The following is a 27,422-nucleotide window of genomic DNA, read 5'->3' as shown; positions in this document are numbered from 1 at the left end:
TGCCTAACAATTACCAGTCTGTAAAGCTGTTTTCAGGTGATAAGGTTTACTTTTCTCTCACCATTAATGTACAGCCATGGCCCCCATATGACCAGACTAGGCCACGTACACATTACATGGTTCCAGCCAGCTGCTTTTGCCCCCTCACACGGAGAACACACACTGTACGTACACACAACATCCTCAGTTTTCTTAGCTCTCCGTCCCGCCTCATCAGCTGCAGCCAATGACAGGCTCTGTCACCTTCCTTGCCTTTTCCCAATGCCGGCACCGCGGTGAATGTCGGGAGTTGTATTTCTCCATACCGTACACACTGGGAAAGGTTCGCCGTGCTTATGCTCCCGCAGAGACTACAGCTCCCAGAATGCAGTGGGCTTAGAGCGGACGTGTCGGCTTCTCAGGCTCAGTGTAGAGGACGGAGGAGTGGATAGGACTGGTTGCCGTGGAGAGGGGTCGTCTGTCACCATGCATCCGGCTGTAGCTGTGGGTCTTGTGTTCGGCGGTTGTTGCAGTAATGTGGTGTTTTTAGAGCTGTTAGCCAGGTGAGAGCTTGTCATTAGGATGATAAGAGCGGAGTGGTGTGTGTTCATTCATTCCTCCTCTGTGTCGGAGCTTCTGTTCACATTGGGAAGCTGAGACTATTTCTACAAGGACAGGCAGTGGGGACATGATAGGGGGTAATAAGGGGAGGTGATGATAGTAGGGGGGGCTGTGTTTGGTGTATTTCTCTAACAGGACAGTGTAACCATACAGTACATGGGGGAGGGGATTAACACTGATCGCCACCTTTTAAAGTCATTGTAAACCCATCCAAAAAAGAAAACCCTTGCAGGACAAAGGCATATGCATCGCATACTAGCTCATTATCGCCGGCTCTAAAAAACAGTACTGGGATGATGCCTGCAGCTGCGGACATCATCCCGGTATAAACCCTGAAAACCGAGTACGCACATCTTGTTCTTTTATTCTCTTTTAGGGCACATTCACAATACTGTAGAGCTTTATGGCATGTGCATTATGCTGTGCATTGCATTAAAGTGGATGTAAACCCTCACATAATCCCAGTGAAGTGAACAACCTCAGATGATACACAGAGATGAAACAAATCTCCCTACATACGCTGTACATGTATATCTTCTGTCTTCAGCTTTCTATGTTCTTTAGAAAGTAATTTTCTATCACTTGGCTCAGATTTTCTTTTCCTGTTCAGCACTGAGAGTGGATTCTTGGCATACAGCCAAGACATCTAATTGGAGGAAAGGTACCCCCCCCCCTCCACATAGGCAGAGACTTGCAGAGCTGTGCTGTGACAAGGCAAGTTCTCTGATAATCTATTTATAGCAACCTCTCTTGATACAAATTTCAGTCCGGTTTTATCTTGGTTGAAGGAGAACTTGTCAGAAGTTATCAGGCTGATAACAGAGCAACAAAACAGCAGAAACAGGGCTTTGGAGGGAGATAAGAAAATACTACAGATATATGTGCTTAGGTCGAATTTCATGAATCATGTTTACATCCACTTTAAGGCAGCCCATTCAATTAAAAGGGCTGCCTAATGCACCAAAACCGTAGATGTAACACCTACATGCCCACAATGCACATCAGAATGTTGCTGAGCTGCTGTTGGCAAGATGCATTGTAATTCCAAATAAAAATGCACTGCATCGCACAAGCAGGTGTAGTGTGTTACTGCAGCGCGATAATGTGAATGATCCCCCTTTTTACATTTTTTTTTTTTTTTTTCTCTTTTCAGGAGGCATCCTGGATGTGGAAATATAGTAACGTTTGCACAGTTTTTATTTATAGCAATAGAAGGCTTTATCTTTCAGGCAGACTTTGGAAGAAAGCGTCCTGCCATACCATTAAGGTATAGTGGATTTGTGGGTCCTGAACAGCACATTTATGCAATATTGAATCATACCTAACTTATTTTTCCTTTCTTGTTAAAGGTATTATGTTATCATGGTGGCTATGTTTTTTACAGTCAGCGTGGTGAATAATTATGCACTCAACCTCAATATTTCTATGCCGCTACACATGATCTTTAGATCGGTGAGTAGAACACCTGCACCTTACATTTCGCTTAAGGTAAAAATGAAAGCATGGGCACAAAAAAGAATACCTGTTCAGTACACCTCTCTGATACATGCATACCTCTCCATGTTTTTACCACCTCAAGACCCCCTTCACACCTGAGCATATTGGAATTGCAGCAAAACACAGGACGCGTTTGCATTATTTTTTAATGACACTCCAAATGTGGTGTGACACGATTGCTGTGCGACGAATCGCACAAAAATCACATTTTTGTTTTTTTTCTGCCAAATTCTGGCAGAAAAAATGCTTCTTATTTTCATAAGCTCGTGTGCATGAGGCCTAAAGGATAAGAAGGTTTAGTAAAGCTTTTAGGCATAAAAAGCTGCACTTTTTGGCATAAAAAGCTGCACTTTTTGGCCTCATTAACACGGCTGTAAAAAAATGCATTAAAAAATGTTTTTAATTTACGGATCTGAATGCAGCTACATTGTTTTAAATGCAGACATTCACACAGTTGCATAAACATGTACTGTGGTCAGATCAATAGCAAAAAAATTGTTGCATATGCCAGACGCAGATATTAGGGGGGGAAAAGCCAGTTTTGCAGAGGTATTTACTGATCATTACGCAGACTTTTGTACTAGAAAAAAATGTGTAATAAAATCGGTAACAAGTTTAGTAAAGATAAAAAACACAAGATAAGGACATTACTTACAGTAGGTAGGATGTGTCCCATGCACTGCTGTCTCTGAAATTCTCCTTCATCCATTCCCACCGCTGCTGTAATTTTTCGGTGCAGAAGAGGTTAATAGAACCAAGGGGCTGTGACAGTCATTTTAGCAAAAGTGGCCGACTGTGCCCTCTCTCCGCCCAGCTCCTCCATTCATAGAGACCTACCTACAACTTCTATGAATGGGGGACGGACGGATGTTTTAAAGCGCTTGTTAACACCAAAATAATAAAGATCCTGTTCCCTTAAAGCCTATTATACAGCACAGTGCCTGTGCTGTGTCATTTGGACCCTTGTCCTGCCTGGCTATGCCCTCCCCTCTGCAAACTGACCACAATAATCATGGCTGTTGACATCGTGGTCTGTTTGCATACCTCTGTCATCCGCAGCCTGCTATCTGTCTTCTGTGTCCTAGTCCCCCCTCCCCTCTCAGCCTGTCTCTGCTGGTACCAGTGCTCATACAGGTACAATTGGGCAGATTTTTTACAGAACTCTGGGGCAATTTATATAGTGGTGCAGAGAGTATGGGAGCATTTAATAGAAGTGGGTTAACAACCACTTTAATAATTTACCCATCCTCCATTTATAGATCATGTTTCATTTGTAGAAGCTGTAGTACAGCTTCTGTGAATGGATGGATCTTGCCAGAAAGGGTGGGCTAGTTAGGCAGCTGTGATGAGTGCCTATCACAGCTGCTTCAGTTATATTTACCCCAGCCACGCCATTAGATTCTTGGGGGGGGGGGGGGATCTAATGCCTTTTTTTCATCTTGGGTGTAAAGACAGGCATTGTCGGCCAACAAACACAAACGTAGTGACGTACTACGTGGTTTTTCAGCTCTTTAGCCGCCACCCTTTGGGCTCCTTCTGCTAATTTCGTGTTAGTAGAAGTTTAGTGAGTGTTGATTCGCACTTTTCATTTTGCGCTTTTCAGTTAGTTTCTGAATGGCTGTTCATCAACCAGACGTGTTGCGGAATCGGAGGAGATAACGTGTTATTTATTATTGGCCTTGGAGTTATTGCTTTGATCCAAGTCTAGTCCAGGAACAGGAGGAGGATGATTTCTTGGACCAAAAATTGGTTGCTTTATTAATCGTGACCAATTATGTCATATGTCTTTGCTGTGGGAGCTTCAGGAGAATAATCCAGATGATGGACCCCTGCTTTCGCCAACTCTTGGCATTGCTGACCCCCCTATATTAGGAAGCAGGACACATGCATGAGGCTTTTATTTTATTTTTTGGGTTGAATAATAATGATTTGATTTGTTATATTTTTGGATGCATAGAATGCACTTTTTGGTTTAGTTCTAATGGCAGATAGCATGTAGCATGTCTAATTTTATTTTATTTTTTTTAATGCACAATAAAACATTTTTGTACAATAATACTTGGCTATGTGTTTTACTTCAAATGACAGTTTGGGAGTAGGCTGTTACATTTAAAAAAATACAATGTAAATTTGACAAGGGACACCAACATAGTTTTTTGATCTTGAAAACTACGGGGTAATGGTGTTGTATTAACTTGCACCAAAAAACAAGCATAATAATATTATTCTTGATATCACTAGAAAAAAAAAAAGCCTTTGAAAATTTGTATGCAATAACTCCATCAGTATCACCAGCAAAGCAGCTTCATTATTATCCCATTAAAGAAGAAGAGAATGTGCGCTGCATTTCTAGATTTCATAATTTGCCCTGTCACGAATGTTAATTCTCCATTACAACCGCTAGTTTACAAGACCGACCGCTTCTGGCTCATCCTTGCTTCTGAGCCTGCGTGCTTGTACTTTGGACTTTTGTCCAATGGACTTGTGTACGCACGTTCGGAAAATGCAACAACAGACATTTGTCCGTGGAAAATCCGACAACAGTTGTCCGATGGAGCGTACAAATGGTCAGATTTTCCGCCAACAGCCTGTCATCACACAATTCCCGTCAGAAAATCCGATCGTGTGTCTACGAGGCTTAAGGCTTGATTGTGTTTTTTGATGCATTTTACAGAGATGCAGGGAATTTTTTAATATGAGTTCCTTTGAAACAAGTTCACATCAATGCATTTTTGTGCCTCTGTGTTTTTGGAAAGGGTCGGGGACTTTTTTCCAGCAAAATGCAGCGTTTTGCATGTAATGGCACAATCACACATTTCCTGTTGGAAAATCTGATCGCGTGTATGAGGCTTAAGTGTTTTTCTGCCTATTATCTGACACTTTTTTTAAAATTTTTTTAACGAATTGGATTACTGTTTTATTTTTGTCATTTAAATCTTCTGTTGTGTAGCTCTGTATAAATTGCTCATAATATTTGAACAACTTCCCTTTTTTTTTTAATTTTTTTTTATTTTTTAGGGATCATTGATAGCGAGCATGGTCCTGGGTATTGTGATTTTGCATAAAAGGTAAGCAGTTGCGTCTTCATAAATTTCAGTGTCCCTTACTGTACATCAGAAATGACCACTAGAACTAGGCATTCACAATTTCATGTCTCAAAAATTCTCCTAAGAAGCTAACCAAAAGTGGGCCAATCTATCCCTGCTTGTTTCAGTAATCTCAGTACACAGTAATTTTTCTCAATTGTCAAGCCTTATCCTGTATTCAAATTTGTGATTTATTGGTGCAGTTTACCCTTTTTTCGGCCACCAACGAAAAGCATACAGTGGCACAGAACAGCTTCTTACTGGTCAGGTTGGTTGCGTTTTCTCTTGTGCGCAGTGTTAATTTTGACGTCACATTTCGATTTAGTTTGAGTCATAATATTTTGACTGAAAATACCATTTTAGTTTTAGTCAGATTTTAGTCTTTTCAATTGAAACTGAATGTTATTTTCATTTAGCCTTTGTCACTGAAAAACATGCAGCTGAGGAAAACTATGACAAATGTTTTCATCGTTGTAATTAACACTGCTTGTGCTATTCAACCAAGCCCTCACCTCCCAAACAAAGCTGGAAAAAAGTAAAAAATAAAAAACTTAAAAGTTTTTTAAAAAGAATTACAAATATTACCACAAATTATTAAAAAAAATAAATTAAGTGCTCACTCCATCGGACTGTTTACATGTTGAATTATAAAAGCAGAGATGTTCTGTCAGATTGGCAAACCTGTGAGATCAGCATCTAGACAGTCCGAAGGATTTGGAAATCCAGTATTTGCCCATATAAGATCCGTTTACTGTTAAAAATAACTGTAAAATGCAAAATTCCGATGGGTGTAACAAGATGTCCACTTGCCCCCTTTTCAGGGTGAAGTAGTGCGGGGTGTAGCAAGATGGCGGCAACGGAACCTCACTTCCGTTACAAATTCTGACGGGTCGCCTAATGGCAATATAGAAATACCTATGTCTCCTGCCAACCAGAAGTTCCAGCACAGAAGCTGTCCAGGTCCCACAGGGACAAACAGCCATTATCTCAGCACTATTTTGGAATGGCATCAGGGACTCAAGTGGTTATTAGGGGCAGATGCCAACTGATTTGTCAACTTTCTAATTTCAAGCAACCTGTTGTATTGTGAGCAGCTAGCTGGGAAGTGCAATTTGGTCATTAATCTGCATAAATGTGTCGAATACCTGCACCCCTGCTGCCACACTATGCCTCCTGCCAACCTCTTCATCTTCAAAGGAAGGAACCACAGTGCGCAATTAAAATGCAAGCATTCCACACTTCTGGATGCTGAAAATTTTCTAGAGGCTGCAATGCTGGAAAACGGGAGTTTGTACTTGCTGCCCCTGCAGTGGTTGGTATTCACAGGCTGCTATTGCAGGAGGAAATTGTTTAGGACTTTTGGGTTGGACTTTAAAAGAAGGGGGTGCACCCCAAAAGCTTGTCCTGAACAAATTTTAATGTTTGTGCAATAAAAAAAGTAGGGTTGCACTGATACCCTTTTTTTTTTTTTTTTTTTTTTAAAGCGAGTACGAGTACCGATACCTTTGCGTTACGATTTGAGGCCATGAAAAATGAATAGGCTCAAATGGCACTGCAAAAATTCACATGCAATTTGAACAGGAATACAATACCACTGCTGTGTGAACCCAGGCTGAAGTCACTATGACAAGCCTGGGTTCACTCAGGATCGGTGCATTCCTGTTCAAATCACGTGATTCTTTGCAGTGCGATTTGAGCCCATTCATTTTGTATGGCACTGCAAAGGTATCGGTTTCAGGGTGGAGCATTTGCACGAGTACAAGTACTCGTGCAAATGCTTAGTATAGGCAACGATACTGGTATCGGTGCAGGCCTAACAAAAAAAAAAGTATCATAGACACTACTCGTTTGCTTTTAGATATTTGGACAAAAGCCACAGTTGCTTAAAGGCTACAGTTTTTCTGAATAGTTGTTAACAGGGTTGTCTTCAAAAGATTTTTGGAGATAAGCACATATACAGTTAGGTCCATATATATATATTTGGACACAATTTTTCATAGTTTTTGGCTCTGTATGCCACCAGAAAAAAAATTACAATGAAACCATCCAAATTAATTTGAAGTGCAGACTTTCAGCTTTAATTCAAGTTTTAGGAACAGCAACCATTTTTATACACAGTCCCCCCCCCCCCCCCCCCCCATTTTCCGGGGCTCAAATTTAATTGGGCAAATGAATATATTCATAAATAAAATGTTAATTTTTAATATTTTGTTGAGAATCCTTCAGGCCCCTTTCACACGGGGCAGATCCGTGTTGATCCGCCCCATGAACATCCGCTGCTCAGCGGGGATCGCTCCGTTTTCCCCAGCTGAGCCGGCGGATGACAGGGCGGGACCCGCACACTGTGCAGGGACCACCCTGTCAGATCTCCGCTCTCCCCTATGGGGGATCGGAGGAACACGGACCGTATGTCCGTGTTCATCCGATCCGCTCTGCAGACGGATAGAAAAATAGGATTTTCTTCCATCTGCAGAATCGGACGAGAGCGGAGCCGGATGACATCGGGTGTTAGCGGATGTACATCCGCTGACACCCGCTATCCCATAGGGATGTATGTATGTCCGTATTTCATCCGAAAACGGATGGATGAAATACAGACATACGGTCCGCATGTGTGAAAGGGGCCTTACTGGCAATGACTGCCTGAAGTCTGGAACCCATGGACATTACCAAAGACTGGGTTTCCTCCTTTTTGATGCTTTGCCAGGCTGTAACTGCAGCTGTCTTCAGTTGTTCTTTGTGCCTTTAGTTTTGCTTTCAGTAAGTGAAATGCATGCTCAATTGGGTTGAGATCAGGTGATTGACTCGCCCATTGCAGAATATTCCACTTCTTTTCCTTCAAAAGCTCCTGGGTTACTTTTGCAGTGTGCTTTGGATGATTGTACATCTGTACTGTGAAGCACTGTCCAATCAACTTTGCTGCATTTGGCTGAATCTGGGCTGACAGTATATCTCTAAACACTGCAGAATTCATCCGGCTGCTTCTGTCACATCATCAGTAAACACCAATGACCCAGTGCCACTGGCAGCCATGCACGCCCATGCCATCACACTGCCTCCACCATGTTTTACAGACGTTGTGTGCTTTGGATCATGAACTGTTCCAAGCCTTCTCCACACTTCTTTTTTTTTTTTTTTTTCTTCGTCATTCTGGTACAGATTAATCTTAATTCCATCCGTCTAAAGAATGCTTTTCCAGAACTGATCTGGCTTTTTTAGATGTTTTTTGGCAAAGTCTTATCTGGCTTTTCTATTCTTTAGGCTTATGAATGGTTTGCACCTTTGTGGTGAACCCTCTGTATTTGCTCTCGTGAAGTCTTCTCTTGATTGTAGACTTTGACAATGATATGCCCACCTCCTGCAGAGTGTCTTTCACTTGTCTGGATGTTGTAAGTGGGTTTTTCTTTACCATAGAGAGGATCCTGCGATCATCCACCACTATTTTCTTCCGTGGACATTCAGGCCTTTTTATGTTGCTGAGCTCACCAGTGCATTCTTCTTTCCTCGGAATGTACCAAACTGTTGATTTGGCCATTCATAATGTTGCTGCTATCTCTCTGATGGATTTGTTTCATTTTTGAAGCCTTACAATGACCTGTTTCACTTGCACTCAATTGGTTTTAAGTCATGGCTCTGGCTGGGCCATTCAAGAACAGTCACGGAGTTGTTGTGAAGCCACTCCTTCGTTATTTTCGTTATTTTAGTTGCCCATATACCTTTCTACTGCAAATCAGCAGGAATGCTGATATCTCCAATTAAAAACGAGTAAAACAGAGACCTGGAAACCAATGTTGCTTTCTGTTTCGTCTTGAGTTTTTTTTCTTGGGCTTGTATATTTGAAGTTGCTTCTCAAATTGAGGCACATTCCGGTTTTGAACAGCCCGTCTGGTTATTTGGACATGTATATCTTTTTGTGGCCCCCAATGATCTCCCAGCATCTGGGCCACAAAAGATATATATGCTGGCTGCCTTGGAGGTGACAGGGAGGATGCGGGACGAGTGCCGTACACACGGGAGTATTTCCTGTTTACACGGCAGCCTCTGTAATAGGAAGGCCCATCTCCTGCGCTGCCATTGGATGACTGTTCTGTCCGCTGAGAAAACAGGAGTTTTTCCTGTATGTAATCTTTTAGCTCTCGTCCCGCCCCCCTCCCTGTGCCCTCCAAGGCTGCAGATGGATGGGCATCAATCGGACTGCACTAATGGTGGGTGCTGCGTTCATGGCACTTGTGAGGCTGCAGATTGGCACTGACCCTTATTTTGATTCACAGTGAAGGTGCGTGTTATACGCCAATAAATACGGTATATCCAAATAACACGCCCAAGCTCATCTCTTTACTCACACATAGACATGAAGGCAGGAGAATTCTTGTTGGGCAGTGTATTAGTGCTCGAACGAACACGCTTTTTTTTTTTTTTTGGATTAAAAATAAAGTTTATTGCGCATGAAAATCCAATCAGGTACTTACATTCAAAATACAAGGTACAACAAGCACCAATCATATAAAGTTCTACTTTCACATAAATTCTTCTGACATATCGCTGTAACTGCAGGACCATTGGTAAACATTGCTATTTACACTGGGAGTATGCATATACAAAACCATATTAGAAGTACGTGTCCATGATACGGCAATTTAGCTATGATAACAGGAGTATTTCAGCATTGATCAGTGCATGTGGAGAAGTCATCCACCCACCTAGCCCATATTTTATGGAACTTATCTGGGCAACCTCGGTGTAATTACAGAACTTTTTTTGTAAGGGAGAGTGAGATTCACAGCCCTCTTCCACTGCTGAATGTTAGGGGGAGTAGATCTAAGCCATGATTGGGCTATTTGCATTCTGGCCGTGAATAAGGTCTCCTGCAAAAATATCGTCAAGTACTTCTCCTCCTCTGGAAGGGGGAGAAGGCCAAACAAACACTGGCGAGGGCATAATGTTAGGGGGGAACCCATGCAATCATGAAGCAATTTGACTATTTGCGACCAATATCGCTGGATGGGTAGACAGGACCATATCAAGTGGTAAAAGGTACTATCCTTATCACCACATCTGGGGCAGTTTGGGTCAATGTTCGGTTTATACTTAGATATACGTGCCGGAGTAAGGTAAGTTCTATGAAGAATATATAGGTGAGTAAGCCGGTCCGACAATTTGGGAGAAACTTTTTTGCATGCCTCCAGGACTTCCCCCCCAGTGTTCATCATGCATCTCCCCTATATCAGCTTCCTAGTGTGCTTTCAATTGGTAAGCATGGGTGGTGGCAGAAGGCGAAAGAAGATGGTTATACAGGGAGGAGATTAGTTGCTTAGGATCCTCTCTTGAAACCATATCCGTAATGGACAACGATTCCAAGCCAGAAGCCAGCCCATGTTAATGAGCAGCTGAATATATGAGCAAGCCAGCTATCACTGGGGATTACTCATTGAAACCTGTCTATATTCATCAAATCACCGTTATATTTTTTCACAGCAGTATGCTGTCCTATTGAGATACCTGTGCACTGTGATTCATCACATTAATATATATTATCTTTATTTTTCTCTTTTTAATTGTGTTCAATAATTTATTATCACATTGATATTTAGTTATAGGATTTTGTTATGATGAAGGATGTTATGTTATTTATAATAGGCTCTATTTTAGGGCTGCAACTAACGATTATTTTCATAATCGATTAATCTGCCGATTATTTTTTCGATTAATCGGATAAAATCATAAAAAAAAATCGTAATGTGCCATTTTTTCTATTCCTCCCGGAACACCAATGATGGAGTGCTATTCCTCCCGGGGACACCAATGACGGGGCGCTATTCCTCCCGGGGACACCAATGACGGGGCGCTATTCCTCCCGGGGACACCAATGACGGGGCGCTATTCCTCCCGGGGACACCAATGACGGGGCGCTATTCCTCCCGGGGACACCAATGACGGGGCGCTATTCCTCCCGGGGACACCAATGACGGGGCGCTATTCCTCCCGGGGACACCAATGACGGGGCGCTATTCCTCCCGGGGACACCAATGACGGGGCGCTATTCCTCCCAGGAACAGCAATGATGGGGCACTATCCCCCCACCCCTCACAGGAACACCAATGGGGCACTATCCCCCCCCCTCACAGGAACACCAATGGGGCACTATGTCTATTCTCCTCCCACCCAGGAAAACCAATGATGGAGCACTACTATTCCAGGCAGCCACCCCCGGAACACCAATGATGGGGCATTATCCCCCCGCCCCTCCCAGGAACACCAATGATGGGGCATTATTCCCCCGCCCCTCCCAGGAACACCAATGAGGCACTATTTCCCCCCCCCCTTCCCAGGAACACCAATGGGGCACTATTCCCCCCCCCCTTCCCAGGAACACCAATGGGGCACTATCCCCCCCTCCCAGGAAAACCAATGATGGGGCACTACTATTCCAGGCAGCCACCCCCGGAACACCAATGATGGGGCACTCCCCCCCCCCCCCCCCCCCTCCCCAGTAATACTGTTAGGATGGTGCCCGGTCATAAAAATGTGCTGTTTTTACTGTGTTATTATTAGCTGCTACCTTTCACTATGAATGTGCAGCTCGGCTCTCCTCGCTTCTTGCCCTCGCCTCTCAGTTCCCTCGAGGCAGCGGGCAGGGCTGAGAAGATCAGTGGGGATGACGTCTACAAAGAGGAGGAGGAGAGGCGCGCCGCGGACGTGCGGCGCCGCCGACGTGCCTGGTCACAAACGGCGGCGCCGAGGACACAGGAGGGAGGATTTATTCTCTGTTCCCTCGAGGCAGCGGGCGGGGCGGAGAAGATCAGGGGGGGTGACGTCAGCGAGGAGGAGGAGAGGCGCGCCGTGGACGTGCGGCGGCGCAGACGTGCCTGGTCCCAAATGGCGGCGCCGAGGACACAGGAGGGAGGATTTAAACGGACGGACAGACAGAAGGAAGGTGCGGACCAACTAATCGATAATGAAAATCGTTGACAACGATTTTCATTATCGATTATTATCGATTAATCGTTTCAGCCCTACTCTATTTGATTATTTTGCACATGATTCACTGATTAATCATTAAGAGATCACACCGTGTTATATTGGGAGGTTAATATTGGCGCATTATACATTTTAAATATATGTTTAAATTCATTATTTTCCTCTAAATTCTACAAACGATACCCCATAATGACAGCGTGAAAGAAGTTTGTTTGAAATCTTTGCAAATTTATTAAAAATAAAATTGAAAAAAAAATCACATGTACGTAAGTATTTATTTACAGCCTTTGCTCAATACAAAGCACCTTTGGCACCAATTACAGCTTCAAGTCTTTTTGAGTATGAAGCTACAAACTTTGCACACCTATTTTTGGGCAGTTTCTCCCTTCAAGGACATTCACGTTATCTTGGCTGTGTGCCTTGGGTCGTTGTCCTGTTGGAAGACGAGCCTTCGCCCCAGTCTGAGGTCCAGAGAGCTCAGGTTTTTATCAAGGATGTCTCTGTGCATTGCTGCAATTATCTTTCCCTTGATCCTGACTAGTCTCCCAGTTCCTGCCGCTGAAAAACATCCCCACAGCAAGATGCTGCCACCACCATGCTACACTGTAGAGATGGTATTGGCCAGGTGATGAGCGGTGCCTTGTTTCCTCCAGACATGACGATTGCCATTCAGGCCAAAGAGTTAAATTTTTGTTTCATCAGACCAGAAAATTTAGTTTCCTTCAGGTGACTTTTGGCAAACTCCATGCGGGCTGTCATGTGCCTTTTACTGAGCAGTGGCTTCCGCCTGGCCACTCTACCATACAGGCCTGATTGGTGGAGTGCTGCAGAGATGGAAGGTTCTCCTCTCTCCAGAGAGAAATGCTGGAGCTCTGTTAGATTGATCATCAGGTTCTTGGTTACCTCTCTAACTAAGGCCCTTCTCCCCTGATCGCTTAGTTTGGCCAGGTGGCCCGCTCTAGGAAGAGTCCTGGTGGTTCCAGACCTCCTTCCATTTATGGTTGATGGAGGCCAATGTGCTCATTGGGACCTTCAATGCTGCAAAAATATTTCTGTACCCTTCCCCAGATCTGTGCCTCGATACAATCCTGTCTTGAAGTTCTACAAACAATTCCTTGGCCTTGTTGGCCTAGGTTGTGCTCACAGGTGGTCTCCAGTCAAGTTGTAGAAACATCTCAAGGATGATCCGTGGAAACGGGATGCACCTGAGCTCAATTTTGAGTGTCATGGCAAAGGCTGTGAATACTTATATGTACATGTTTTTTTTTTTTTTTAAATAAATTTGGAAAGATTTCAAACAAACTTCCTTCACATTGTCATTTATGAGGTATTGTTTGTAGAATTTTGAGGAAAGTAATGAATTTAATCCATTTTGAAATAAGACTGTAACAAAATGTGCAAAAAGTGAAGCACTGTGAATACTTTCCGGATGCACTGTAGGAAAGTATGTTGTTACCTTTGTTAGGTCACTGTACTCTAATGGTTTTGAAAGATTGCTATTCCACCTCCTTTCTAGGTGTACTGATATTTTGTTGGTATTTTTTTTTTTTTTTAGGACTTCAATGCTTTATACATGGTATATTATGATTGCAATTACACACTTGCTTCTTATTTTTCAGGTACACCTTTTCCAAATACATGTCAATTGCCCTAGTGTCTTTTGGAATTTTTATTTGTACACTGATGTCTGCAAAGCAAGTGGTAAGCTTTGCCTTTTCTCTTTTATTAATAGTGTTTTCAGCTTCTATTGAAAAAACAGTATACAGTATCTCACAAAAGTGAGTACACCCCTCACATTTTTGTCAATATTTTATTATATCTTTTCATGTGACAACACTGAAGAAATGACACTTTGCTACAATGTAAAGTAGTAAGTGTACAGCTTATATACCAGTGTAAATTTGCTGTCCCCCTCAAAATAACTCAACACACAGCCATTAATGTCTAAACCACTGGTAACCAAAGTGAGCACACCCCTAAGTGAAAATGTCCAAATTGGGCCCAAAGTGTCAATATTTTGTTTGGCCACCATTATTTTCTAGCACTGCCTTAACCCTCTTGGGCATGGAGTTCACCAGAACTTTACAGGTTGCCACTGGAGTTCTCTTCCACTCCTCCATGACGACATCATGGAGCTGGTGGATGTTCGAGACCTTGCGCTCCTCCACCTTCCGTTTGAGGATGCTCCACAGATGCTCAGTAAGGTTTAGGTCTGGAGACATGCTTGGCCAGTCCATCACCTTTACCCTCAGCTTCTTTAGCAAGGCAGTGGTCGTCTTGGAGGTGTGTTTGGGGTTGTTATCATGTTGGAATACTGCCCTGCCGCCCAGTCTCTAACTCCTATAACTAATATGTAAATTTTGTATGGACTGACTGATGGCAGTGCTGAAGGCTGTAATTGTGCAGATAAGGGAAATTCATTTTTTTTTTGTAAATATCATAAAAAAGGAACGTGTGAAATGTTGTGTCCTGCTTGATACTGTCCCAGTACCTAACCAAAGTCCCATATGCCTTTCTATTTGTTCTGCAGACATCTAAGCCAGCATCCAGCGATGAAGAGGGATTTGTAACGCTTCTTTGGTGGCTTTTAGGTAAATGACTTTTCTAGCTTAGACAATGAATTTACACTTAGCCAAAACCTTTAAAATGCTCACAATTGAATGTGAAGATTCATACTACATGTGATATGGCCAAATAATAGTCAGAAAAGTGCTAAAACGACGAAGATGTGTTACATCAATGTAGCAACCTTATACAAAAGGACCTGTTCAAACCACTGTGTGGTAATAACTTCACACCACAACTGCTTTGGAATGCATGGTAATGCAGTACTGTGCACTGCAACAACAAAAAAACGCAGCGGGTGTTATTTTAGGTCTGTTGGGGTACGTTAGGCAGTCCATTTAAACTAATTTACAATGCAATCAATGCACAGCATGTGTGTTAGTGTGTTTGCAGTGCCAATCATTTTCAATGGCACCCCAGAATAGTAAGGGAACACACACACATTGCAGTGTACATCAGTGCATAACACGCTGTCTTGCTTGGTGTGCACTGCCTCTCTAAAACGCAGTGCACACTTAAGCCTCATACACACGATCGGATTGTTGGCCAACAGGATTCAACTTCTAAAAAAAACTGATCGGTTCCAACAAAGCGTCAGACTTTTGTCCGAAGGGCGTGTGCCGTGAACTTATCTTGCATACAAACGGTACACAATTGTCGGCCAACAAACACGAACGTAGTGACGTATTACGTGGAATTTCAGCTCTTGAGTGTCAATGTTTGGGCACATTCTGCTAATGTTGTGTTTGGTGAGCATTGATTCTGAGCATGCGTGTTTGTACTTTGGACTTTTGTGTGACGGACTTGTGTTCACACGATACGAAAATCCATTCCAAAGTTAGACAACAATTGTCTGATGGAGCGTACGAACGGTCGGATTTTAGGCAAACTGTCATCACACAATCCCCTGCTGAAAATCCGATCGCGTGTATGAGGCTTAACTCTCATCACAGTGTGCGTTTAAGTTAACACACATGAATGTAAAAGATTAACTTGGCCCTTAGGGTGCTGCTATGATGACAGTGCAGGTTCACTTGTCATAATATTTCTAACAGTTCTTTAACCATATCCAAGGAATAGTACAAGTAGTCTGACTTTCCACCTGTCAAGACTGTAGGTTGTGTGAGTTCCCTGAAAGTGGATGAGAAATGTTGGAACCGATCAGTTTTTTTTTATCAGTTGAATCCTGTAGCTTCAGTTATATTCATCATAGACTGAAAAATATGTAACCCCTTTTTTTTCACCTAATGAAAACAATATTTAAAGTGGAACCTTACCCATAATAACTTGATAAAAAAAATAATGTTCTTTAGCCACTTCAGCCCCGGAAGGATTTAACCCCTTAAGGACCAGGCCATTTTTTGCGATACGGCACTGCGTCGCTTTAACTGACAATTGCGCAGGCATGCAACGTTGCGCCCAAACAAAATTTATGTCCTTTTTCTCTAGTCATCTTCCAGGACGGCATAACCTGAGAGATGACTGGTCCACCTGACAGGAAACACAATCAACATACAAGGTTAAAAGGCCCCTCCCTTCCCCCTGCACCTCAGTTCTTGATTGTGTTTCCCGGCAGCGAAACGTTTGTTGTTTTTTCTCAGACCTGAAGCTAGGAGCGGATGGTCCCCCCCCTGAGGGCTGGACGCCAAAGCCGGGGAGGGTGGCGGGTCCAGCCATGGCCCTGTCCTTCTCAGGGGGTCCCCCCAATGGCCGGGGGAGAGAGTCTTCCCCGGCAAGGAGTCTCCCGGGTACAGAGGGGTAGCCCGGAACTCCTGTGAGCACATACCTCATGCTTTTTCCTTCCACCCAGTCAGGTACGGAGGTGATGAAGGAACTGGAGCTCAGGCTGGTGTCTAGGCCACAGAGGGGGTAGAGGACGCCAGCCAGGCGGTACCTTGGTGCCTTGTAGGGCTGGTGGAGGTCCTGGACTTCATAGGGAATGCTGAAGCTCCTGTGTTTGGAGCAGGCTTCCCAGGGTGGAGTAAGATGGCGGCATTTCCGGTTCCGGGCGCTGTAACTTCCGACTTCCGGTCTATGCCAAAATGGTGGATTCAGACACTAGAGGCCAAAATCCTCCCTCAGACAGTGGCTCTCCAACAAAATGGCGCCGATCATCGGTGTATAGGAGTAGACACTCAGCGCTCCAAGGAAAAGCAGGAGGCCTCACGATACTCCTCTCTTGAGGTCGGAAAACCTCACAAAGCAGCAGATATGGATGGAGAGGAGGTAACAGCTGCAACCTTAGCCCAGGAAGAGGCCAGTGGTGGTGAGTCCTCTTCCGTTTTTTTGTGGTGAAGTAAGAGGGGTCTTACCTACACCATAGGGGGGGGAGTGAGAGAGAGAGAGACACAGAAAGTCTTAGTAAACTGGTTAAAGTTTGGACTTTGTCTTTTTTGTCTCCCTAGATCCTGGCAGCTCTGCTCAAGGGGCTCACAAGATGAAGGGCAAAAATCCCCCCCCTCCCAGGTCAAAAAGATGTGGGAATTGTAATGATAAGCTCCCACAGGACCATGGGAAACCTTTTTGCTATAGGTGCATACAAAAACTGTCTAGTAAAGAAACCTCACAGGTTATGAGGGACTTCCTTGCGGTACAGTCGGAGATGCTTTCTACCCTCCAGTCTATTAAGACTGCTATAGCACCTAAAGCGGAGGATAGAGAAATCCTGTCCTCTAGAGAAGGCACTTCCTCTCAGGGAGGTTTTTCAGACGGGTCAGAAAACCTTGCAAGGACCCCCTTCCTCTGTCACTTCAGGAGTTGAGGAGTTTGAGGACCCAGAGGAGTCAGAGGAGGACTCATTAGAGGAAGGTGTAGACACAGACGCTGACAGCCAGGATAGTGACAGTCCTAGGGCTAGTAGCCACCTCTTTCCCGTGGAAGACATGGGGCAGTTACTTAGGGCGATCTATGCCTCTGAGGATATCCCAGAACCTCTGGTTCAGGCGTCGGCCCGGGACAAGATGTACAGGGGTTTGGGAAAGCCTCAGTCCAGGGTGTTCCCAGTTCATCAGGCTCTAAAGGAGGTGATTTTGAGAGAGTGGAAAGACCCGGAAAGAAAGGTTCTTAGACTCAAAACTTGGAAGAGAAGGTTTCCTTTTGGGGAGGAAGAAGAGCAGAAATTCTTTAAAACCCCTAAGTTGGACGCAGCCCTGTCGCAGGTTTCTAAAAAACCTAAAAGACCAAATGGACAGAAGGGCGGAGGCGCTTTTGCGCAGAGCATGGGATTCCAATGCGGCTGCCATGGCTCCTGCTTTGGCATCAGCATGCGTGGCAAGAAACGTGGACGCATGGTTAGGCAGACTTTCTAACCATGTTTCTAAAGGCAGTGATTCCAAAGAAATCACAGACTCCTTAGAAATAATAGGTAAAGCTGTGGCATATTTGGCAGATGCGGCTGTGGAGTCTGTCAGGAACACAGCCAAATCTGCGGCCCTTCTTAACTCCGCAAGAAGGGCAGTCTGGGTCAAATCATGGGAAGGGGACCATATGTCTAGATCAAGGCTATATGGTTTGCCCTTTGAAGGTTCACAACTCTTTGGACCTGGCCTGGATCAGGTGCTGTCAAGGTCAGCAGAAAAGGGAAAAAAGTTCCCGGTCAAAGCTAAAGGAGCAAGGGGCAGGAAGTTTTTTCGTCCCTCCGTTAACCAGGGTCAATTCAAAGGAAAAAAGGATGCGAATAGGAGGTGGGGAAAGGGAAAGAGCGCACAAAAAGGTAGTCTGCTCTTTTCTGGACCTAAAGACGCCACCAAGCAGTCTAAGTGACGCCAGCATCAGGGTAGGGGGGAGATTGTCCCACTTTGTCCCTCAGTGGAAGAGAATCTCCGAAAGCCCCTATATCTTGCAGATTGTAACAGAGGGATATCGTTTGGAGTTTCTGTCCCCTCCCCCTCAAAACTTTTTTCTGACCCGTCTCCCCATGGAAACTTCAAAAGCTGCAGGGCTGTTGGACAGCTTGCAGGGATTGGTGTTCCAGGAGGTGATCATCCCCGTTCCACCGGAAGAGCTTTACCAAGGGTTTTATTCCCATGTATTTGTCGTTCAAAAACCGTCAGGGAAATTTCGCCTGATATTAAATCTCAGGAAATTGAACAGGTTTTTGCGACAAAAAAGCTTCCGGATGGAGAGTATATACACGGTGCGCAGGCACCTATTAAGATGTGCGTTCTTAGCCACGATAGATCTAAGGGATGCTTACCTTCATATCCCGATCACCAGGGAACACCAGTCCCTGCTGAGATTCGCAGTCCTTACGAGCGAAGGGATTCAGCATTGGCAATTCCGAGCTCTTCCCTTTGGATTAGCTGCAAGCCCAAGGATCTTCACAAAGGTCCTGGCAGAGGTTGTAGCTTACCTACACCTACAGGGGGTGTCCCTTATACCCTACCTAGACGACCTTTTGGTATACGGGCAATCCCTAGAGCAGGGGGAGATAGACGTAGGCAGAGTGATTTTCACTCTGGAGTCCTTGGGCTGGATAGTAAACAGAGAGAAATCTTCTCTGGCACCGTCCCAAATAAAAGTATTCCTGGGATATCTGGTGGATACAGAGGTTCAGAAACTGTTTCTTCCAGAGGAAAAACGATTAAAGGTGGTTACAGCAGTATCCTCTTTAAAAGAAACCAGGGAGTGCTCTCGCAGGCATATCATGAGGGTCCTAGGTCTAATGACCTCGTGTATTCCAGCGGTTCCCTGGGCTCAGCTCCACTCCAGGGAGCTGCAGTTCTTCCTTTTGTCCTCCTGGGACAAAAGGAGAGAGTCATTGGATGCAAGGGTGTCTATTCCAACAAGAGTAAGGACCTCCCTAGATTGGTGGCTGGATCAGGACAAGCTCAGGGTGGGCTTACCCTGGGACCAGTGGAATCCCACAAGAATCACTACCGATGCAAGCGCTTGGGGTTGGGGCGCTCACCTGGGGGACATCCAGGCACAGGGGGCCTGGACGCCTTCTCAGGCAGGGGCATCCTCCAACCACAGAGAACTCTTGGCGGTGGGCCAGGCGTTGGTATCCTTTGGAGACAGGATTCAGGGCTTGGAGATCCAAGTCCTGTCAGACAATGTGACAACGGTCTCTTACCTGAATCGTCAGGGGGGCACCAGATCCAGGAAACTACTGAGTCTAGTCCTGAACATCCTAAACTGGGCCGAAGAGAATCTTCAGTCCATATCGGCGGTTCACATAAGAGGAACCGCCAATGTGGTAGCAGACTTCTTAAGCCGGCAACCCATCCTTCAGGGGGAATGGGAGTTAAATCAGGAGGTCTTTCTCCAGATAAGTCAGATGTTCGGGACTCCGGATATAGATCTTTTTGCCCACAGAGGGAACAAAAAAGTGGATCGTTTTTTCTCTCTCAACAGAGAAGGGGGATCCCAGGGAGTGGACGCTCTGTCTCAGGACTGGGACTTCCATCTAGCATACGCTTTTCCCCCACTAGTCTTAATACCACGGGTCTTACAAAAATTGGCCCGCTCAGATTGCGGACTCATCCTTATAGCCCCATGGTGGCCAAAAAGGACCTGGTTTGCCACTCTGAAAAAGTGGTCAATTTCTCCTCCGCTCCGTCTTCCAATCAGACGAGATCTTCTCCTACAGGGGCCAGTCTTCCACCCCGACCCGGGATTCCTCAAACTGACGGCATGGTTCTTGAGGAGGAGATCCTTAGGGGTAAGGGGTGCTCTGATAGGGTAATTGAGACCCTCTTGGGCAGCAGGAAGCTGGTCACCAGGAGGATCTACTCCAAGGTGTGGAATTGCTTCTCACAGTGGTGCCGTGATAAGGAGGTGTCTTACCCTTCAGTACCAGTGGTACTGGAATTTATGCAAGCAGGGGTGGATCAGGGGATTTCCCCGAACACCTTGAGAATACAGATAGCAGCGTTATCTGTATTTTTGGATCAGAGGCTCGCACTAGAACCTCTGATTAAGAGATTTCTTCTGGCAAGGGAGAGGGTAACCCCTGTCAGAATGAATGTATTTCCTCCATGGAATTTATCTCTGGTTTTGGAGGCGCTGACGAAAGCGCCCTTCGAACCAGCGCAAGAGATTTCAGTTAAGTTTTTGACTCTTAAGTTAGCGTTTCTGTTGGCCATAACCACGGCCAGAAGGGTGAGCGACCTACAGGCCCTGTCAGTTAAGGAGCCTTTTCTGTTGATTCTGGAGGATAGAGTGGTTCTTAGACAGGACCCACTATATCTTCCCAAGGTCGCATCTAAGTTTAATAGATCTCAGGAGATCACTTTACCCTCCTTCTGTGATAATCCTAAAAATGAGAAGGAGAGGAAATTTAATTTATTAGATGTCAGGAAATGTTTATTGACATATCTAGATAGAGTAAAGGACTACAGAAAGTCGAATCATCTTTTAGTTTTATTTAGCGGCCCTAGAAAGGGAGGGCAGGCGTCTAAATCTACTGTGGCTAGGTGGATTAGGCAGACAATAACATTGGCCTATGAGCAGACCGGTTCCCCAGTACCAGGAAACCTTAAGGCCCATTCAACAAGATCCTTGGCGGCCTCTTGGGCAGAGAGAGCTGGGGCCTCGATAGAACAGGTCTGTCGCACAGCCACTTGGGCGAAGCAGGATACCTTTTTGAAACACTATAGAGTGGAACTGCTGTCGCCCCAGGATCTGACATTTGGAAGGAAGGTGCTACAAGCGGTGGTCCCGCCCTGAGGTAGGCCTTGAACTCCTTGTCCATCCTCTCAGGTTATGCCGTCCTGGAAGATGACTAGAGAAAATTGACAGTTACTTACCGATAACTGTTTTTCTAGGATATCTTCCAGGACGGCAGGCCTACTTCCCACCCATGTTTTAATATAAGTACTACGGGAAGAGTTTCTCTCTGTCACCCGGATAACCTATTACTTTGGGACAACTGAGGTGCAGGGGGAAGGGAGGGGCCTTTTAACCTTGTATGTTGATTGTGTTTCCTGTCAGGTGGACCAGTCATCTCTCAGGTTATGCCGTCCTGGAAGATATCCTAGAAAAACAGTTATCGGTAAGTAACTGTCAATTTTCTTCCCCCACAAAGAGAGCTTTCTTTTGGTGGTATTTGATCACCTCCTGTGGTTTTTATTTTTTGCGCTATAAACAAAAAAAAGTGACAATTTTGGGGGGAGAATGTTTTATTTTCTGATATAACACACATTCCAAAAAAAAATCACATTTCTTCATCAGTTTAGGCCAATATGTATTCTGCTACATATTTTTGGTAAAAAAAAATCTAAATAAGCGTATACTGATGGGTTGGCGCAAAAGTTATAACGTCTACAAAATAGGGGATGGATTTAGGCTAGGTTCACATATAAGCCTCATGCGGCTCACAGCAGGGATCTGGTGCTCCCTGTTCACTGTTTCAGGTCCGATTTCAGTCTGAATTTTTGTCTGAATTCGGACCTGAAACGGACCAAAAGACGCACAGGACCCAGTGCAAATTTGCACCAGAGCCGCAGCAGAGATATGGGAACTGGCTCCATAGACAGCTGGTCACAGTCTCCTGGGTTCGCACTATTGCGAATTGGATCCAACTCGCAATAGTGTGAACCCAGCCTTAGGGACTTTAAACTTTTTTTTTTTTTTCTTTTTTTTCTCTGCTAAATGTGATCCCAAGTGACACTTTTTGGGGACCAGTGACACCAATACAGTAATCAGTGCTAAAAGAATGCACAAATCAGTGTCTAATTTGATCACTAGGAACAGCAGATTTCAATGTTGTCCCCTGTCACAACGGGGATCTTGCATGTTTACATAGGTAGATCCCCGTTCTGCCTCTTTGCACTGCGATTTTGAGTGCCCGGTGGACATTGAGTCCGCCAGACCCACGCGTGCAGTGGGCACGCGCCCGCAGCACTACTACATGCACAGACCGATGTACAGGTTCGTCGGTTTGCGCAGCCATGCCGCCTTTCCGCAGTATATATGCGAAAGGTGGTCGGCAAGTGGTTAGCAAGGAACATACATCCCACAATAATTATGTTACAAAATTTAGTGTGTGCTGTAAATTGTGTCCAGCATTGTTCCTGTTTTTTTCTTGCTGGAGACTGCCATTTTGCTGAAGCCCAGAGCCCCTGAACAGTAGTAAATCATAAAGTGGAACCAAACCCATTGATTTTCAAAAAACAGTTACATTCCTGGAATGCCAGTATTGCTAACTTGTCACATTTGCTTGTGTTTTCAACCAAACTGTCAAACCATGAAATTGCTGGAGTTATAACTGACCACATGTGCAGCACCATGGCAGTTGCAGATTAACCACTTCAAAACCAGCCTCGTTTTGGATTTTAGGTGTTTAAGAGTTTAAAACAGGTTTTTTTGCTAGAAAATTACTTAGAACCCCCAAACATTATATATTGTTTTTTTCTAACACCCTAGAGAATAAAATAGCGGTCATTGCAATACTTTTTTTTGCACTGTATTTGCGCAGCGGTCTTCTAAGCGCACTTTTTTTGGAAAAAATTCACTTTTTTGAAAAAAAAAAATAAGACAACAGTAAAGTTAGCCCAATTTTTTTTTATATTGTGAAATATAATGTTACGCCAAGTAAATTGATACCCATCATGTCACGCTTTAAAATTGCGCCTGCTCGTGGAATGGCGTCAAACTTTTACCCTTAAAAATCTCCATAGGCGACGTTTAAAAAATTCTACAGATTGCATGTTTTGCGTTACAGAGGAGGTCTAGGGCTAGAATTATTGCTCTCACTCTACCGGTCGCGGTGATACCTCACATGTGTGGTTTGACCACCGTTTTCATATGCGGGCTCTACTCGCGTATGCATTCGCTTCTGCGCGCGAGCTCGTTGGGACAGGGCGCTTTAAACATTTTTTTTTTTATTATTTATTTTACTTTATTTTATTTATTTTTTCACTGTTTTTTAAAAAAAAAAAATTTGGATCACTTTTATTCCTATTACAAGGAATGTAAACATCCCTTGTAATAGAAAAAAGCATGACAGGTCCTCTTAAATATGAGATCTGGGGTCAAAAAGTCCTCAGATCTCATATTTAGACTAAAATGCAAAAAAAAAAAAAGTCTTTTAAAAAAATGACACAAAAAAAATTGTGCCTTTTTAAGAGAAGTGGGCGGAGCCGTCGTAATGACGTCGCTCAGGCCGTCACATGGTATAGAGACGGGTGGGGGCCATCTTGGCCTCACTCGTCTCAGTACCTCAGCAGTGACAGGTCCCGATCTCCTCCGCCGCTACCGACGGCTCCGGTAAGCGGCGGAGGGCGCAGGAGAGCGGCGGGAGGGGGGGTGGCACCTCTCCCGCCGCCGATAACGGTGATCTCGCGGCGAACCTGCCGCAGAGACCACCGTTATCGTGTACAGAATCGCCGGCCCTAAAGATGGATACCTCGGTTGTGGCAGCAGCTGCTGCCGTTACCGAGATATCCATCTTTAAAAAACAGGACGTCAATATACAGTGGGCGGTCGGGAAGCGGTTAAACAGAAGCAGCTTCAATGGCTGTAAAGGATAGGAGGGTTTAATTCCATTTTATGGCTGTCAGCATATCGTCTAGATTCAGGAGTGCCTAAAAATGGAGAGCAACTGAGCATGTGCAGAGCAGGTTGAGACCGTGTATTACTGGATTATAAACAGTATAGATACTTTTAATGTTTTACATAGCTATACCTGCAGAAGGGGCCATCCTGAAGTGATCTAGCAGGACTTAATTTTCTGACTAAAGTTCCACTTTAACTAAAATGTCATAAACTATATTTTCATGCCATTACATTTGTATATTAATGATGTTTATACAGGTGGCTTGTAACTTTTGTTTTGTTTGTTCCAGTAAATGACCATACATCAAGTCAAAACTGCTATATGCATTGGATACAGTTAAATTTTGACCTGTCGAAAATTATAAAAAATGTACATAGTAATAGGAATCAAAGGCAAAGACCTTTTTGTATCTAAATTCGCATTTTTCTATCTGGAAACTTCAAAAATGTCAACGTATTTTTAATCAGTCTTATCAATGATTTAAAAACTCGGGAGCCTTGTCATGTGATCCCTTAAAAAAATAAAAATAAAAACAACGAATGATTCCTCTGCACTGTACCTTTTCTGCATAGGGAAATCTGAATTAAGATTTACAGCCATTCTTTGCACTAAGAATACTTGACGTGTGCCTGGAAAACATCTCTTTTCTGCTTATGGCATTTGAAATTAAAATGAGGTGGAAGGAAAGTAGACCATAGCAATAAAACTGTCATTTAGGTTTAAAACATCACATTAAACACCCTATTAGGAATAGTTTTTGATGGTTTAAGTATTATTTGGTAAATGATGTCACTTAGTAAAGCATGCATACTTGTAAGAATTGTGAGCTAATGGAGGCATTTTGGACTTTCCTTGATTAAAACGTTTCTGCTGTATCTCACAGGTATTGCTGCTTTGACCTTTGCCCTTCTGATGTCAGCCCGAATGGGAATCTTTCAGGAAACGCTCTATAAGGAATATGGAAAACATTCTAAGGAAGCATTATTTTATAATGTAAGGTATTCTACTTGTAATTTGGATTGCTAAAACTAGCGCGACATTTTACGTAAAAATAAAATATACTTTTTGTAAATGTATCCAATCTGTTTGGCTAGAGAAACTAGAAGAGAGCCATATCTTGGACCATTCAAACCTTTAAGTTAAAACTGCAGATACTGGCACATCTGTTTTGATAAGAGACAGAAGATTAAATTGCTTCTGCTGTTTTGAGAACAGGGTGGGGATGCATTAATCGTTGGTAGATAAAAAAAAATCATTAAGGATAAGGCATTTCCCCATTATAAGGTGATCTGACAATAAGCTACGGGTGGACATTGGTAGACTAAAACTGGCCATACAATCGATTCCTCTTTTCATGCTACACCACACGGATGCTTGCATTACTTTTTGTGCGTTCCCGTGCATTTGGATAGCCCTTTTTAAATGAATGGGCTTGAAAACCAGAACACAGTTAATCAGGTTGAAGAAAAACCTCAATCCTATACCTACGAAAAAAAAAATCCATTAAAGTGACACTAAAGGTTCGTTAAAAAAAATAAATAACAAACATGTCAAACTCTGTGCAAGGGTTTTGCACAGAGTGGCCCCGGTCTTCCTCTTCTGGGGTCCCTCGGCGCTCCAGGCTCCTCCCCGCATCGCGTGACCTCCACCCCCCCAGGGAAAGTGCTTTCCTTGGGACACCCATGCGGGCACGCTCCTGAGTCTTGCTGCTGCGTCCATTGACACAGACAGCAGTACTCGGCCCCGCGTCATTGGATTTGATAGCAGCGGGAGCCAATGGCTACGATGCTATCAATCTATCCAATCAGGACCCAAGACACCGGCGAGAGCGGGTGTGCTCGTTGCCGGTGCTGGAAAGACAGGGTTCAGGTAAGTAAAACGGGGGCATTGGGGGGCTGCTACAGTAAGGAGGTTTTTCACCTTAATGCGTAGAATGCATTAAGGTGAAAATCACAGAGGGTTTACAACCCCTTTAACCACTTCAATACCAGGCACTTAGACACCTTCCCGCCCAGGCCAATTTTCAGCGCTGTCGCAATTTGAATGACAATTGCGCGGTCATGCTACACTGTACCCAGACAAATTTTTTATCATTTTGTTCCCACAAATAGAGCTTTCTTTTGGTGGTATTTGATCACCTCTGCGGTTTTTATTTTTTGCGCAACAAATAAAAAAAAGACTGAAAATTTCGAAAAAAAAAACAAGTTTTTCTTTGTTTCTTTTAAAATTTTTTGTAAATAAGTACGTTTTCTTCTTCCATGACGGGCACTGATATGGTGGCACTGATGGGCACCGATGAGGTGGCACTGACGGGCACTGATGACGGGCACTGTTAGGTGGCACTGATAGGTGACACTGGTATGCGGCACTGATGGGCACTCGTAGGCGGCACTGATGGGCACTCGGCGGCATTGATGGGTACATATGGTTGGCACTGATGGGTACTTATGGGTGGCACTTATAGGTGGGCACTGGGCACTGGGCACTGATGGGCACTGACAGGTGGCACCGATAGGCAATGACAGGTGGCACTAAACACACTGGTGGCACTGATAAAACATATTGGGGCATTGCTGGGCAGATCTGGAACATAATGGTGCCAATCAGTGCCCATTTGTGGGCACAGATTGAGCACATTGGGCACATGTGGATGGCCATGGGGTACATACCTGGCCATCCACATGTTGCCCCTTCCCTGGTGGTCCTAGTGGCGATCCCTGGTGGTCCAGTGTGGTGATCTGAGGGGGGGGCTGCGCTGATAAACAATCAGCGCAGACCCGCCCCTGTCAGGAGACCCGCCGATCGGCTCTCCTCTACTCGCGTCTGTCAGACGCTAGTGAGGAAAAGCTGATCAACGGTTCTTCCTATTGACAGCGTGATCAGCCATGATTGGACACGACTGATCACGTGGTAAAGAGCCTCCGCCGGAGGCTCTTTACCAAGATCGGTGGAGCGGTGTGTCAGGCTGACACACCGCTCCACCGATCGCCACGATACTCGCCCCCGGGGGCGCGCGGCGGCGGCATGTTATCCTGCTGGACGTCATATGACTCCCAATCAGGATAACTGAACCACCGCCCGGCCGTCATCTGCTATGGGCCGGGCGGGAAGTGGTTAAGCAAGATCTAGTTTGCTATAGTGGGGGGGGTTGGGATTTCGGCTTGATCCCTCATGAGGCAATTGGACATTTCCTGGAT

The 27,422-nt window shown here is 44.5% G+C and overlaps 1 protein-coding gene across 2 annotated transcripts in view; it reads left to right on the top strand.

Moving 5' to 3' along the window:
* The first annotated feature begins 343 nt into the window (after positions 1 to 343).
* SLC35B4 (solute carrier family 35 member B4) overlaps positions 344 to 27,422 on the top strand; it is a 247,653-nt gene continuing 220,574 nt past the window's right edge. For both annotated transcript variants that reach the window (XR_012242813.1, XM_073619423.1), the window contains exons 1-7: positions 344 to 542; positions 1,754 to 1,867; positions 1,950 to 2,052; positions 5,116 to 5,165; positions 13,781 to 13,862; positions 14,692 to 14,752; positions 25,109 to 25,218. Coding sequence is in view for 1 of the 2 variants with exons in the window: in XM_073619423.1 (XP_073475524.1) it covers positions 466 to 542; positions 1,754 to 1,867; positions 1,950 to 2,052; positions 5,116 to 5,165; positions 13,781 to 13,862; positions 14,692 to 14,752; positions 25,109 to 25,218 (597 nt within the window). In the remaining variant the exon portion in view is untranslated. The remainder of the gene's footprint in view (positions 543 to 1,753; positions 1,868 to 1,949; positions 2,053 to 5,115; positions 5,166 to 13,780; positions 13,863 to 14,691; positions 14,753 to 25,108; positions 25,219 to 27,422) is intronic.

This window comes from Aquarana catesbeiana, linkage group LG03 (assembly GCF_042186555.1).
Source record: "Aquarana catesbeiana isolate 2022-GZ linkage group LG03, ASM4218655v1, whole genome shotgun sequence".
NCBI classification, from domain to species: domain Eukaryota; kingdom Metazoa; phylum Chordata; class Amphibia; order Anura; family Ranidae; genus Aquarana; species Aquarana catesbeiana.
The sequence above is the reverse complement of the archived record's forward strand: the minus strand, read 5'-3'. Positions and strand labels throughout refer to the sequence as shown.